This window comes from Giraffa tippelskirchi, chromosome 14 (genome assembly GCF_054371585.1).
Source record: "Giraffa tippelskirchi isolate mGirTip1 chromosome 14, T2T-mGirTip1v1.2.pri, whole genome shotgun sequence".
Lineage (NCBI taxonomy): Eukaryota > Metazoa > Chordata > Mammalia > Artiodactyla > Giraffidae > Giraffa > Giraffa tippelskirchi.
In genome coordinates this window covers 55134021-55149155 of record NC_137288.1, presented here as the reverse complement: position 1 = coordinate 55149155, position 15135 = coordinate 55134021, and the positions used below count along the sequence as shown (strand labels likewise).

At 43.3% G+C, this 15135-nt stretch overlaps 1 protein-coding gene across 3 annotated transcripts in view; it reads left to right on the top strand.

Annotated features, from left to right (window-relative positions):
* Positions 1-569: 569 nt before the first annotated feature.
* Positions 570-15135, top strand: part of PTPN2 (protein tyrosine phosphatase non-receptor type 2) — a 63410-nt gene continuing 48844 nt past the window's right edge. For all 3 annotated transcript variants that reach the window (XM_081561755.1, XM_081561754.1, XM_081561752.1), the window contains exon 1: positions 570-731. In XM_081561755.1, the coding sequence (XP_081417881.1) occupies positions 663-731 (69 nt within the window). In that variant the 5' untranslated portion in view covers positions 570-662. The remainder of the gene's footprint in view (positions 732-15135) is intronic.

The following is a 15135-nucleotide window of genomic DNA, read 5'->3' as shown; positions in this document are numbered from 1 at the left end:
CTGACTCGATAGGCTGAGTTTTAGCAAACTCCGGGATACGGGGAAGAACAGGGAAGCCTGGGGTTCTGCAGTTCATGGGTCGCAAGGAGCCGGAGACGACTAAGCGACTGAACAACAACAAAGGTAACACTAACGTGTAAGCTGTATAACGTTTACTTAACAAGCTGTCGTCTTCAACCTCCAGGAGACATTGCCTGTCCTAGTGTAACGGCGGTTTATTTGGCACAAAACCCGCGGGCGGCCAGGCGCAGGCATCAGTCCTAGTTTACATTATCCTAGAGAAGAAAGTGGGGCACATGCCGCTAAACTGACCTAGATGATGTTCAAAATAAAACTCAAACCCCAGGGCGCTCAACCTGCAGCTCTCCCTGAAGCCCAGCCTCCCCGGCCTGACCGCTCCGCCCCTAGGGCCGCCTGGCCCCGCCCCCTCCACCTGGGCACCGCCTGGACCACGCCTCCCGCGGCGCCCCGCCTCGCGCAGCGCAGACGGCGCGCTGACGTCACGCACCAGGTACTTTCCCCGCGGCAGGGGCGGCGTGGAGGCGGGGCGGGGCAGGCGTGGAGCGCGCATGCGCGGCAGCGGCTGCGCGCTGCCCGGATCGTGCGGGGCCTGAGCCTCTCCGCCGGCGCAGGCTCCCTCGCGACAGCTCGCTCCCGCCGCCATGTCGGCTGCCATCGAACGGGAGTTTGAGGAGTTAGACGCTCAGAGTCACTGGCAGCAGCTGTACCTGGTGAGTGGCGGGCTCGCAGAGCCGCCGCCGTCCCCCTCAGAGGACCGGGCTCGCGCCCGCAGGCGCCCGCCGCCTCCGCCGCCTCCCCCGCCTCCCGTTGGGGCGGAAGTGGCGGCGCGCGTGCGCCGCCCGGGGCCTCTGCGCTTCAGCGCTCGGGGTGGTGGGGGAGGCCGCTTGCGCGCAGGCGCAGCGGGCTCCGAGGGGCGGTGCCGGTGGCTGATGTGGGCGTGGCCGGGATAGGGCAGGGGGCAGCTGAGGGTCTGGGGTCTTGGGAGGGTCGCGGGACCGTGGCTGGGCGGCCGGCTCGTGGCTGCCTGAGCGCCTTTGGCGCGCGGTCGCCCCCTCAGAGCTTTCCGGAAGGAGCTCGGTGAGTCAGGGGAGGCGCCGAGGGGCTGCCGCGACCCCGGGCCGGGCCGGCTGGGTCGGGTCTCCGCACGTCGTGAGGCGGCTACGCGGAAGCGGGCGCCTGGCGTGATTTCTGGTCTCCTCGGGGAGACGTGCCCTGGGACGGTCTCCCAATTCAAACACGGGCCTTTTCTGTGCGAGTAGAACTTCATTTAATGGCTTAAAATGATCTAGTTGTCCGCACCCTCCTGCTAATTATTGCACGTTATTGCCAGGATTGCAGTGAGTGGTGTGAGGTAAATGCTGTTCTGGCTCTTCAGGTCGCTCTCTGTACAGTCAGACGACAAAAAGGGCTTTCCTGTAAATCTAATTGCTCCTGGGTTTTTCCCCTTCCCGTTTAATTAGATGACAGTTCCTCTTGTCATTATGTTCGTAATGTAACGTTTTCTTCTTGAGCACGTTAGCAGGACGTGTAATAAATACCCTGATCCACGTGGGTCAGCGTGCGTTAGAATTGGGTACTAACTGTAAAGAATACTGGTAAGGATTTTCCCAATAATAGGAAGTTTTAAATGCAGATTCTCGTAGGAAGCTTTATGTGAGAGGCTGCCAGCTGTGTCTTCTCTAGTTATGTTTGTTTTAGGAGAGACGACTGTCCCCAGGTTGCAGGCAGTTTGTCAGAACCCAGGTTTGAGAAGAGGTGGTGCTTGCTACAGCTTCATTCACCTGGACATTTTGATGAAGCACTTTTGACTTTTTTTGTTTTCATTAGTACCCTTGAATATTCCATGAGAACTGTAATTCATCTCATCAGAAAAATGCATTTATATCCACTAAAAATTGTATTCAGTGGCATGGAGTTCAGGAAACTCTTCATGGGCTTCTGCCTAGGAGTCCTTTAGTGAGTTGTTCAAAGCTCTTTTCATTTTTATTTTTTTCCTAAGGGAAGGACAAGCGCTTTAGATAGGTCAGTACAAATCATGCAGAGGGTTTGGAAATGCTGAAGGCCAAGGACAGAATCTTGACAGACAACAGTGTTTAAGAACACAGGTAGAGAAAGGGAAGTTTGCAAAAAGAAAGGCTAGAGAGGAATAGCCTTAGGAGTGGGGGTAAATTGGTGGTGGGTGTGGTGGGAGCTGATGGTCAGTAGGCATGTGCTGTAGGAGGCACCAACAAGGTCATAATCCAAGAGGCCCATTGAGTTAATGGCTCAAAGATCAACAGGTTCCTTAAAGAGAGCAATTTGAGTGGAAAACAGAAGTCAGATGGGGGACAGACCTGGAATGGTGCCTAAAACAAAGCATGAATGTGTGACTTCCCTATGGTTTCCTTTCACTCACTATGTGGACTGGAAACCCCTGCCACGGCTCCTGAGACCACGGGTCTTGCTTCCCCATGTGTCTTTCTTCCCACTTTTCCATTGGTTTCTTCTGCCCCTTGAAATGTGCTGTGTGTCCTCTTAAGGCCTTTGTAGAGACAGTTCTCTTTGCCTGCGCACAACTTTTCTTTCCCTATTTCTTCCCACCTTTGCTTAACTATCTCCTCATCCCTGGATTCTCACTTCCTCTAGGAGGGGGGTGGTTTCCCGGCCCTCCCTGACAGGGTGGGATCCCCTGGATGTTACCACATGGCCTTCCCTTTCAAGGCCGGGCATTGGCTGTGATGCAGAAGCACAGGACTTCAGGACAGCAGTTTCCATTAAGCAAACCACTGTTGTTTGAGTAGGAAAAAGTGTTTCAGTGGACTTTCTGCTTTGTAGATCACAGCAGTGGGTATGTTGATGATAATGTTTGAGAAGAGTTGTGCTTTTTTTGGCAATACTAATTTGGCTAGGAAAAGAAAGGCTTTGCTCTTGAGCAAAAAAAAAACTGAATAGAACTAAGAGCTAGACTTGCTTTTAGTGTGTGAGGACTTTTACTTTATACCTTATCATTCAAAATCCTGTAAGAAAAGGGAATGTATTATTTTTAGTCTGAAACTCTGGTCCCTTACTCCTTTTTACCCTCTCTGAACAATTGCTTTTATAACGTAACTTGTGACATGGGAGGTTTCTGGGAGTGAATGACTGGGTTGGAGCCCACTCTTAGTTGCTTGTGTTCACTGCCTCATCAGGCTTCCTGCAGGCCATACATCTAGTGGGCACTTAATATGTGTTTGCTGAACACTGTCTTCCTACCACAGAAGGGTGGCTTGATGGTTTACATGATCTGGAAGGAGCAGGGGAGTCTATAAAGAGATAGGTTGGAGATTGAAGAAAGAGAAGGGGTGAATATTGGATCCAGATACCTCAGGAAGCAGGGGCTGATGGGACCAGGAGCACAGGTGGAAAGCCTTGCTGTGAATGGATGCGGTTGGCAGAAGTGAGTTTGCTGGAAAGGTCTAATTTGGTCTGAGTGACAAGCTAGTAGCATTAATATAGTCTGAGGTTAATTCTGGCTTTTTGAGAAATGTTCACAATCCCTTTCTGCCTTTCCCTTGTTGCTGCTGATTGCCATGTGAATCAGCAGGGGCATTAGAAGGGCAGAGGAAAGGAATGCAATTTTGTGAGCCTTTCGGGGAAGAGAGTAAAACTGTAGGGAAATGGCAAAAGCTAAGTTATGGAGTAATGTTTCTTGTAAGGGGTAGATCAGGAAGAATTCAGGTAATTAATCAGAGTTTGTGGAACTCTGGTCATTTTTCTTCAAAAGAAATTCATGGTTCAAATATTGTCCGAGTAAGAGCAGTTTTTATCATTTGTGAGTCAGCTAATTTTTAGAAGTAGAATATCAAATGAACTCTATTTTTCTAGTACTTACCTTGGCAGCCAGTGTGGAGGAAAAATCAAAGCTGTCTTGTTTGAAAACTTTTCCCTTGCAGTGTCTGCTGCACGTTCTGCTAGCCTTAATATAAGTACTCAGGGCTTGCTGCCGTATTAAACCCCTTGATTTCCTTGAGAATCACCTGCTTTTTCACACCTTGGAGTCTTTGTCTGGACATACTGGACAAGTTGGACATACTCTGCCTACCTTACTTGTCTGGAAAATGTCTTCAAGACTAGACATCAGTCAATTTGTTGTTGTTTAGTTGCTCAGTCATGTCTGACTCTGTGATCCTGTGGACTGTAGCCCACCAGGCCCCTCTGGCCATGGGATTTTCTAGGCAGGAAAAGTGAGTTGCCATTTCCTTCTCCAGGGGATCTTCCAGGCAGATTCTTTACCTCTTCACCACTGTGGCAAAGCTATTTGCTCCTTTGATTCTGAACGCTCTTTTATTAGCATATGAATCCCATTATTGTACAACTGCTCTGGTCTGTGTAGCTCCTTGGGGACTGCCTCATTTTTCTTTGTTTCCCCACCATCTGCCTGTAGCCTCAGGTGTGCCTGATGCTCAGTTAGCATTCACTAAACAAAAGTACTGCTGTGAGATGTCAGCACCTTGGTTCTTCCAGCGCCTCACTTGCAGCTGAGGTGACCCCATCCAGCACGAGGTTGTGACTGCTGTGGGGTTACCACATCACTGGGAACTCACAGCCTGTGCTTCTGAGTCTCACTGCAGCCTGCCCAGCTCTGCCTCCACAATAGCCTCTGTTGCTTCCTTTTATGATCAGCTTGAGACAGTGGCACTGAAAGAATCATGACATTTTCGATGGCAGGAGAGAGTGGGATGTGCTATAATAGGTCGGTCCTTGTGGGACTGGAGGCCTTGAAAACCACGTCTGGACCCATGGATCAGACTGGAAAAGGATTTCCAAGTCCCCTGAAACTGCAAACTTGTTTGAATGCCCCCAGGGGATGTGGTTTCTAGGGGATTCCAGGGCTTCGGTCAGATTCTTAAAAGGAACTCTGTGATTCCTCAGAAGGTCAGAACCACCGTTTTAAGGAAAAGCAGCCCGGAGAAGGATGCCCTGGTGAAGGATATAGAACTGGAAATAGTACTGTTTCGCCTTTGACAGGTTCTGTAGGTTGTGTTCATGGTGCTGAGTTGTGTCTGACTTTTTGACCCCATGGACTGTAGCCCTCCAGGCTCCTCTGTCCATGGCGTTTCCCAGGCAAGAATACTTGGAGTGGGTTACCATTTCCTCCTCCGGGGATCTTCCCAGCCCCAGGATCTAACCCACATCTTCTGGGTCTCCTGCATTGGCAGGCGGATTGTTTATGCTGAGCCATCTAGGAAGAAGCCCTGTTCTCTAGGTTACTGATACCTAGAATCATGGAATTCCAGACGTCTGCATTGTCCCTGCCCTCTCTAGCTTGCTCTTGTTCACGGTATTGACTTTAAACAGAATCTCCAGTTGCCCTTTTTGGTTTCTCCTAGATCATTAGTATCAACAAGAACTTGCTGTTCCCTGCTGGAAAACTGTCACAGTTCTTTTTTTTTTTTTTATCTATTGATTTATTTGGCTGCACCAAGTTTTAGTTGTGGCATACGAACAATTAGTTGCTGCCTGTGGGATCTAGTTCCCTGACCAGGGATCAAACCCGGGCCCCCTGCATTGGGAGCACAGAGCCTTAGCCACTTAGACCACTAAGGAAGTCCATAGCTCAGCTCTTGGTGTCTCCTCCTGCAGTTCTGATCCCCTGCTTGATTGCTTTGTTTTCTTATTCTGTTCTCTCTCCAGAGACTAAACCAGAGATATGGACAGATAAAATCTAGGAAAGCAGAATTAAAATTTACGGAAGTGCTAAATTAAGTTAAATGCTCTTCACTTTCTCAGCATTCCTATGATTTGTTTCCCCTGGCAATTCTTACCTAGATTCTCCACACTCTGTTCCCTGTCGGTCGCCCATTAAAATTTTTATTTCTTACTGGTAAACTGTTAGGGGCAGAGAATATTTAAACCCGCTAGTTTATTAGAACCTTTGATAATGCCATTACTTTGGATAATAGTGACTAACCATATACTAACTCAGTTTAGCATATTAATTTACAACATAGCAGCTAATAGCCAAGGAACAGATACAGTTCAGCCAGCTCTTGTTATAGCATGTGAGTTCTGACTCTGCTGTTCTGAGTGGAATAGTAAGCTTTTCTGTTATGTTCTTAGTTGGGATGATGTTCTGCCTTGCTGGACTGTTGTCAGAAATGAGTACAGTGCTGTTTTAAATGTATTGAGTATAGTGCTAATTTAATGTTCTATTTATGGTGTAGTAAACAGTGAAATCCTTGCTTTTAATGATCGTGGACACATTTAAACGCTTTTAAGATGAAACCTGTGAATAAGAGATGTGACCACATAAGTACAATTCCCCCAGATTTGGTGTATGATTTCAAGGGCATCATAGGCCCTGAGGACCATTGGGATTGCTGACTTCCAGGAAACTTTTGTCTGTGGATTTCTGGCATCTTTTCTGTTTGTTTGTTTTAATGTGTTCCTACTCTTTGACATCCAGTACTCTAATAAGCTCATTGTTCTGTCACTTTGTTTGGCTCATGTCACAATCATTGCTAACTTTGTGTCACACTGCCTGCATTCCTCTAAAGAAAGTCTCATGCTGAATTACTTTGTTTCTTCTTTCACTGTATTCAAACAGTTTTGTATTCTGAAAGCTATCATTTCCTCTTGACAGTTTGCTTAGTTGTGCTTCCTGGAGTTCTTGAAGTGGGCTGCAGTAAGGTTCCTGGACTCCTAGTCCACTCCTCCTAGTCAAGGTTGGGACCTCAGACAGTCCAGGTTCTCCATGACAGCAGCAACTTTCTCAACCAATGAAATTACAAAGCGTAGGTGATGTGATGTGAGGTTAGTTGCTCAGATATGTCTGACTCTTTGTGACCCCATGGACTGTAGCCTGCCAGGCTTGGTGTTGTCATTTCATTCTTCAGGGAATCTTCCCCACCCAGGGATCAAAACAGGATCTCCTGCATTGCATTCAAATCATAAGTTTTTATTTTTTGAAATCCTTATTACTATAATATCGGTAAGAAAATCACACAATATTAAATAATATTTTAGTCCTTGGTACATAGCTTTTTTTACATAGTATACGGAAAATGTATCTTTGTACTGTAGAATATTCTACCTTGAGCTGTTATGATGGAACAGCAAGTAAGAATATAGGAAATGGGAAAAGAGATGTTAATTTTATAAGAAAAAAAAACAACACTTTAAGATAATCCTAAATTGGTTGGTTGTAATTATGGGAGAAATACCAAAATTTCTTCCTTTATACTTAAGTTCCCTAAGGGAATCCTGAATTATCTGATGGCTCAGTGTTCTCTTTATTAGTCAAAAGTTTTTGCCTGTACTCTGTATGAAGGTCCTGTGGTTGGGCACAGTGAAGTGTGAAGCTAAGTATCTCACATCCTTCAAACCCCATTACTTAAGAGTGTTCAGGTTTGGTTATGGCTCTGAGAGTGCCCTTCACTGTCTGGGGAGATCAGATTCCTCATGGTGTGTGTCCTGCTGTATATCATGCTTTCTGAGAGGCTCTCTTTGAGTGAAAGAGTTTAATAAAAATAACAGTTTATCTTGCCTGAACCTCCTCCTTCGTATCAGACAGATACTATGTAACTTCATGTGGATTATCTTACAGGTGGTTGCACATGAGAAAAACTGAGATTCAGCTTCTCCAGATGTATGCTGCAGTTAACCAGCAGGTCCAGATAGGAATCCAGTACTGAATTCTAGAGCTCATGTTTTAATACCTGAATAAGTAAATGGCTTGGTTGGGGTTTCGGGAATATGGCAAGAATGAGAAAAGTACAGGAGGGCATGTGATGCAAGAGCAAGTCACTGGTCCTACCATTCCTGGTTTCTTCCTGTGGGCGATCACTATGCTTCTCCATTCACACCCATCTTGACCTGCTTGCCTGCCTGTCTCCGCTCTCCCTGCCCCTCTCTGTCCAGCCCCGATAAAACAAATGTTAGCATACTGTTTTACACCTTGCTCTTTTTCTTACATATAGAAAATCCTTCCCTATAGATCTCATGTGTTCATTTTAACAGTTGAACAACGTTCATTATTTAAGTACTCATCTGTGCACATGTAGGTTATTTCTGGCCGTTAGCTGTTATGAGCAGTGCTGCAAAGAGCATGTATACGTCCGTCAGTAGTGTAAGAAAGTGCCTGGTTTCCTACACCTTTACATGCCTAGTTTTTAATCTTTGTCCACGAGGTGGAAAATAGTCTTACTGTTGTTGTATTTTGCAATTCTTTTGTTATGAATGAAGTTTAACAGTGCTTATTTTTAAAAGTCACTTGTATTTCCTTTCCCTTTCTGGTATGTTAGAGGTCTTTACATATTAAAGAAGTTAAACCTTTGTCATATATTACAAATATTTTTTCAAATTTTATTCACAATTGTAATGTTTATTTGTAATTTTTTCAAAATATCTTTTGCCCTTGTTTATGATAGTTTTTCATGTATAAAATTTAAATATTAATGAAATGAGATTCATCAGCCTTTTCTAAGTTATTGTGCCATAGCTCAGAGAGGCTTTCTCTGTTCTATGATTATAAAAAAACTTTCTCCAATGTTTTTCAACAATTTTATGGTTTTATTTCCTTTATGTTTGAATCATTGCTCAACCAGGGCTTGATTTTGGTATGAGGAATGAGGTAGACACCCTATCAAATTGTTTCTGTGGTTAAATGTTAGTAACAATTTGCCATTTTCACTATTTTAATGTATACAATTCAGTGTCACTTATTCCATTTACAGTGTTGTACAGCCATCACCCCCATTTGCCAAACCCGTTCAGCACCCTGAACAGAAACCCTGTCCCCAGTAAGCAGTAACTCCCTATTTCCTCCTCCCCCAGTCCCTGGTGACCTCTGCTTTACTTGAGCTCTGTGAATCTGCCTCTCTACATCCCTCATACACATGGGCCCATGTAGTACTTTTCTCTTTGTATCTGAATTATTTCACTGCACATGATGTTGTTAAGGTTGAGCCATGTCATCTGTAGCAGCCTCATTCCTTTTTATGGCTGAATAATTGTTTTTGTATGGATATACCACATTTTGTTTCTCTGCTAATGGATGTTTGGATTGTTTCCATCTTTTGGCTCTTGTGAATAATGCTGCTGTGAACATTGGTGTGCGAATATTCATTGGCATCCCTGTTTTGTTTTTTTTATTTTTCACTGCTCTGGGTCTTTATTGTGTGCACAGGCTTTCTCTAGTTGCGTTAAACAGGGACTGCTCGTTGCAGTGGCTTCTCTTGTTGTGGCTCCTGAGCTCCAGAGTACAGGCTCAATAGTTGTGGTGCACTCGGTGTGAGGAATCTTCCCAGATCAACGATCAAACCCGAGTTACCTGCATTGGCAGGCTGATTCTTATGCACTGAGCCACCAGAGAAGTCCTGGAGTCCTTGTTTTTAATTCTTTTGGTTTGGACCTAGAGGTAGAATTGCTAGATAATATGGTAGTTCTGTGTTTAACATGGAAAGAGCTGCGCAACTGTTTCCCACAGTGGCAGCAACATTTTACATTCTCACCAGCAATGTTTGAGGATTCTGCTTTCTTCACATCCTCACTAACACTTGTTATTTTCCATTTTAAAAATTATAGTCCTGCCTAGTAGGTGTGTCATTGAGCTTTAGATTTGCATTTCCCTCATGACTAAGGATGTTGAATATCTTTTTCATGTGCTTATTGACTGTTTCTGTATCTTTGGAGAAATTACTATTCAAGTCCTTTGCCCTTTTTTGGTTTGTTTTTAATTAAGACTTTACTGGAGTGGTTTCAGGTTCACAGCAGAATTGACAGGAAGATAGAGATTTCTTATATACCCCCTGGCCCCACACCATTATAAGCGTATTTTCAGAAATCCTCTGTGCTCCACCTTGTCATCCCTCCAACCCCTGACAACCACTGATCTTTTACTGTCTCCGTAGTTTTGCCTTTTCCAGAATGTCATATAGTTGGAATCATACAATATGTAGCCTTTTCAGGTTGGCTTCTTTCACTTAGAAATATGCATTTAAAGTTCGTCCATGTCTTTCATGGTTTGATAGCTCATTTCTTTCTCACACTGATTAATCTTTTGTCATCTGGGTGTATCACAGTTTATTTATCCATTCAGCCTTTGAAGGACATACTGGTTGCTTCCAAGTTTTGGCAATTATGAATAAAACTGATACAAACATCCATGTGCAGTTTTTTATGTGGACATAAGTATTCAGCTCCTTGGGGTAAATACCGAGGAGCCTGATTGCTAGATCATGTGTTAAGAGTTTGTGTTTGTGTGGTTTTGTAAGAAAGCAACACACTGTCTTTCAGAATGGCTGAACCATTTTGTATTCCCACCAGCAGTGAATGCGAGTTCCTGTTGCTCCACACTCTTGTTATCGTTTGGTGTTGTTGGTATTTCAGATTTTGCCCATGCTAGTGTTTGTCTTTGCCTATTTTTTAATTGTCCTTTTGTTGTTGAATTATAGGAGTTCTTTATATATTTTGATTATTAATATCTTATCAGATACATTATATATAAATATATTTTCCCAATCTGTGGGATTTTACTCTTTAGAGTGTCATTTTATGCAAATAAGTCTTCAATTTTGATGACATCCAGTTCATCTACTTTTGCTTTGTTGCCTGTGCCTTTGGTGTCATAATTTAGGATACCATTGCCAAATTCGAGATCATGAAGATTTTCAAAACTTACGTTTTCTCCTAAGATTTTCTTATGTTTGACTCTTATAAATAGGTCTTTGATACATTTTTAGTTAATTTTTGTGTGAGGTGTATTGTAAAAGTCCAACTTCATTCTTTTGCATGTGGTTGTCCACTTTTCCCAACACTGTTTTTTGAAAAGACTGTCCCTTCTGTGTTGGATGATCATGGCCCCCTTGTCGAAAATCAGCTGACCACAGATCTGAGGGTTATTTCTGAACTCTCTTCTGTTCCAGTCATCTGTGTCTGTCTTTTTGGCATACCACATGGGGTTGATGACTGTAGCTCTATAAATCTTGTAATCAGGCAAGTGTGATTGCTTCAACTTTATTTCCCTTTTTCAGTATTCTTTGGCTTTTCTGCGTCCCTTGACTTTTCATGTAAATTTTGGGATAAGTTTTTCTGTTTCTTTAAAATTGTCATTGGAATTTTGATCGGGATTACATTGAACAAGTAGGGATTTTGATAGGGATTACATTGAAAAATCACTTCTTGTAGTTTTGTCATCTTAATATTGTCTTCCAGTCGATGAGCATGAGGTAGCTTTCTATTTTGTTCAGGTTGTAATTTAATTTATTTCAGCCATCTTTTATAGTTTTTAGAGTACAGATCTTTCACCATTTTGGTTGTTTATACTTAAGTATTTTATTATTTTTGATTCTGTTGTAAACGGGTATGTTTTCTTAATTTCATATATTTGGATTGTTCATTGCTAGTGTGTAGAAGCAGCTGATTTTTGTGTGTTGATTTCATGTTTTGTGATTTTTCTGAATTTGTGTATTAGCTCTAACAGTTGTTTTGTGGATTCTGTAGGTTTTTCTACACACAAGATCACATCTTTTGTAAGTAGAGATAATTCAACAACTTTCTTTCCAACTTGGATTGCTTTAATATTTTTTTGCCTAGTTCTCAGGTCGAACATCCAGTGCTGTGTTGAATAGAAGTGATGAAGGTGGAAATCCTTGTCTTGTTCCTGATCGATTAATTTTTTTCTGAATAACTGCTTTTATTATACTGTGTGTAGAGTAATCCATCTTTCCTTGTCCCTGCCCCTCCACTTGCAGCACAATCTGCATAATTTGCAAGGTCCCTGTGTGTGTGTTGAGTGAGTGCAGCATGAACAAAGGCCTACATGATCTGATCTCTTGCCACCTGCTCATCCTAAGTCTTGCATTTCCCTCTCTTGTGCACCACAAGTGTTGTGTTGCTTATGCTTCTTGCAGGACACCAGTCAGTCATTCTTCATTCATTCCTTATGTATGTTCACGTCTGTGACTTTGCACAGCTGTTTTGTCTACTTGGACACATCTTCCCCTGCTCGTTGACTTGGCTTCAGCCTACTCATCATCAGGCCTGCACAGGCACTGTTTTGCCTTCAGGCAAATGTAAATCCTCCTTCTGTGTTTACTTTAAATGTGAACATGCTTTTCTTATGCACTTAATAGACTTGCTTCTTGATAATTTCAAGTCTGAGGTCTGATTTTAAAGAGAAAGTTGTCAGACACAGTTGTGCATATAGCAGTAAAAATTGACAGCAAGAAAAAAAATTGACAGCAAGAAAAGTCAGAAAATGAGAAACAGATATGATTTTCTAGGTCTTTAATCCCATGCAGTAGAAGGGTTTTTTGTTGTTGTTTCTTATTGAAATGACCAAAACACAGGGGAAAAAAAGATTATTATTTAACACTAGAGAAGGGTCCCACCCACATGTTTGAGACTTAGGGGATTTTGATAGTAAAGTGTGAGCGTCCACAAAAGTTGGGGTAAGGGCACCTTCCTGTAGAGATGAACACACAATGCTAGAGATGCAAAAAACTCAGCACTTGAAGAAAATGAAACTGTGTCCTTTAGGGAATGTGAAATAGTATAAAAAAGAGAGAAAAGTGGAATTCAGATCCCCAATATGACAAGAGCAGATTGTAAAAATGAAATAAGCTGAGAACAGGAAAGAGTTCCTGAAGTTATAAAATGTGACTGTAAAAAAAAATTCAGGACTCCCTAGCAGAATGCCAAGTTAACTTGAAAAACAAAAACCTCACAGAATTTAGGAAAAAAATTAATAGTAAGAGAGCATTTAAAGCACAGGAAGTTCTCAAATGTCTGATTAAAGTTCTGAGAGAACAGAGGAGACAGATGAAGCAGGAACTGAGGAAATAGTGAAGAACATCCCTGAGCCAAAGAAAGCCTTGAAACTCAAGGTCAAAGTTTTTACCAGGAATATATTTAAGAAGCATAAAAACTTGGCTCCATCCTGCTGATTTTCTAAGTATTCAGGGTAAAGAAAAAGCAAGACAAGTTATCTTTAGGGAAGAACAGGTCAGATTTGCATCAGATCCCTGAGAAAAGGAGATGTTGGGTAATCTTAACATAGTCAACTCACACGTGCAAGTAACTTTGAAATGCAGCTGAGGAGCTAGAAGAAAGGTTCTCCCAAATAGCTCAGTTCCATTTATTGATTTGTTAATGCCTTTGTTTATGTTGTGTATTACCATTCCAAGAGAGTATGAGTTTATGCAACTGCTGGCAGGAATGCCTGCGTGGGAAGTGCCGTGATTTGTTCATGGTTCATATTGTTTCCCTGACAGTGGACATTCAGGTTTATCTCCAGCCTTTCAACATCATAAATAACTCCACGAAAGACATTTTGTGCATGAGTTAGATACGTTTTGGATCATTGCCACCGAGAAATAACAAGTGAGTCGATTATTCCTAGCTTTCTTGAGCAAAAATCAGGTAGAAATCAATAGAATATAAATTTTTTTTGGTTAAATTCTTTAAAACAAAGATCTTCTCCACTTAAATTTACCTCTGATTAAAGGTGGCCTTGGGTGTTAGATGAGCTCAGTGGTTCTCAGCTGGGTATTGGTGGGTGTGTTGGTGGTCACAGATTGGGGAGGGTCTGCTGCTGCTAGATGGCCTGCTGGGCACAGGGGACCCCTCAGCAGAGCCAGCGGGCCCACTGTCAGCATTCCGAGGTCGGGAGTCCTCAGGGTAACAGGTTTACCACTAACAGAAGTATCCTTGGTTGGTACTTAGGGCCACAGTTCATGGTTCTCTCTGCAGTGGGAGGGGGGGATGTTTCAGCAGGAGGACATCAGTGGATACTGTGCTGAGTATAGCAGACCTGGAGGGTGGTTTAGCGCTTGCCCTCCCCTCCCCATTTTGAGAAACACAAAGTATTTTATTGCGTAGACAAAGTGCTTAAAAATTATTTTTACGTCTTAGGTGGTCCTCAATATCTGTTTTTAGTGTCAGATCTGATTACTGTTGAGGTTTGACTCTGTTGTCTGTATTAGTTACAAGACCTGTGCTTTAGCTGCTCGGAAAGAAAATGAGGCCACAGCTGACTTAACAAATAGGGACTTCCTTTTGGGATAGGAGTCCAGGCCTGTTCCTGTGGCTCCGTCATGCCATCCATGACCCTCTCTTCGTTCTGCCTAGCCTTCCTCAGAATGTGCTGTCACTGTAGGGTCACAGGACAGCTCCTGCCCTTTGCTACCCCACACCCCCACATCATAGCCTGTGCTCAAATGAGCCAGCTCAGCTCTCTTGCCCACAACTCTCCTGCAAGCCTACCGAGTGATTTCTGCTTATTCCCACTGATTGGCCAGAGCACTGCCCCATGACTGTTCTTAGCTGTACTGGAGTTTGGGAAATACAAGCTTTTAGTTGGGTTTGTTTTAAGTCAAAAAACTACATTCAGAAATATTTAGTAAGAAAGAGTCTATTGGAGCAAGCAGCTAGTATATACCTCTGCAGCTGTTTTCTAAAGTGCTGGAAAGTGAAAGTGAAAGTCACTTGGTCGTGTCCCACTCTTTGCGACCCCACAGACTGTATAGTCCATGGAATTCTCCCGACCAGAATACTGGAGTGGGCAGCCTTTCCCTTCTGCAGGGGATCTTCCCAACCCAGGGATCGAACCCAGGTCTCCCGCATTCCAGGTGGATTCTTTACCAGCTGAGCCACCATGGAAGGAAAGGAAAAGGAAAGTGAAGTCGCTCAACTGTGTCCAGCTCTTTGCGACCCCATGGATTGTAGCACTACCAGGCTCCTCCATCCATGGGATTTTCCAGGCAAGAATACTGGAGTGGGTTGCCATTTCCTTCTCCAGGAGATCTTCCTGACCCAGGAATTGAACCTGGGTCTCCTGCATTGTAGACAGATGCTTTACCGTCTGAGCCACAGGGAAGTCAGAAGGGAAGGGATTCTTCCTAAATGCACTGAAATTAAAGGTAAAGGAGAACAAATAATGATAGCTTTGGAAGTTTGAGAGATTGGACTCTGTAGAATTCTTTTTAAAAAATTAATCGAGAAAGTAAAATGTGTTTGTTACGAGTATATTTCTTAACCCCAAGCATTTGTTTTATGGTGTTTTGTACATCACGGTGTTCTGTACATGTACATTTGCAGTCCATGGGGTCACAAAGAATCGGACACGACTGAGTGACTAAATTGGTGTTTTGTACA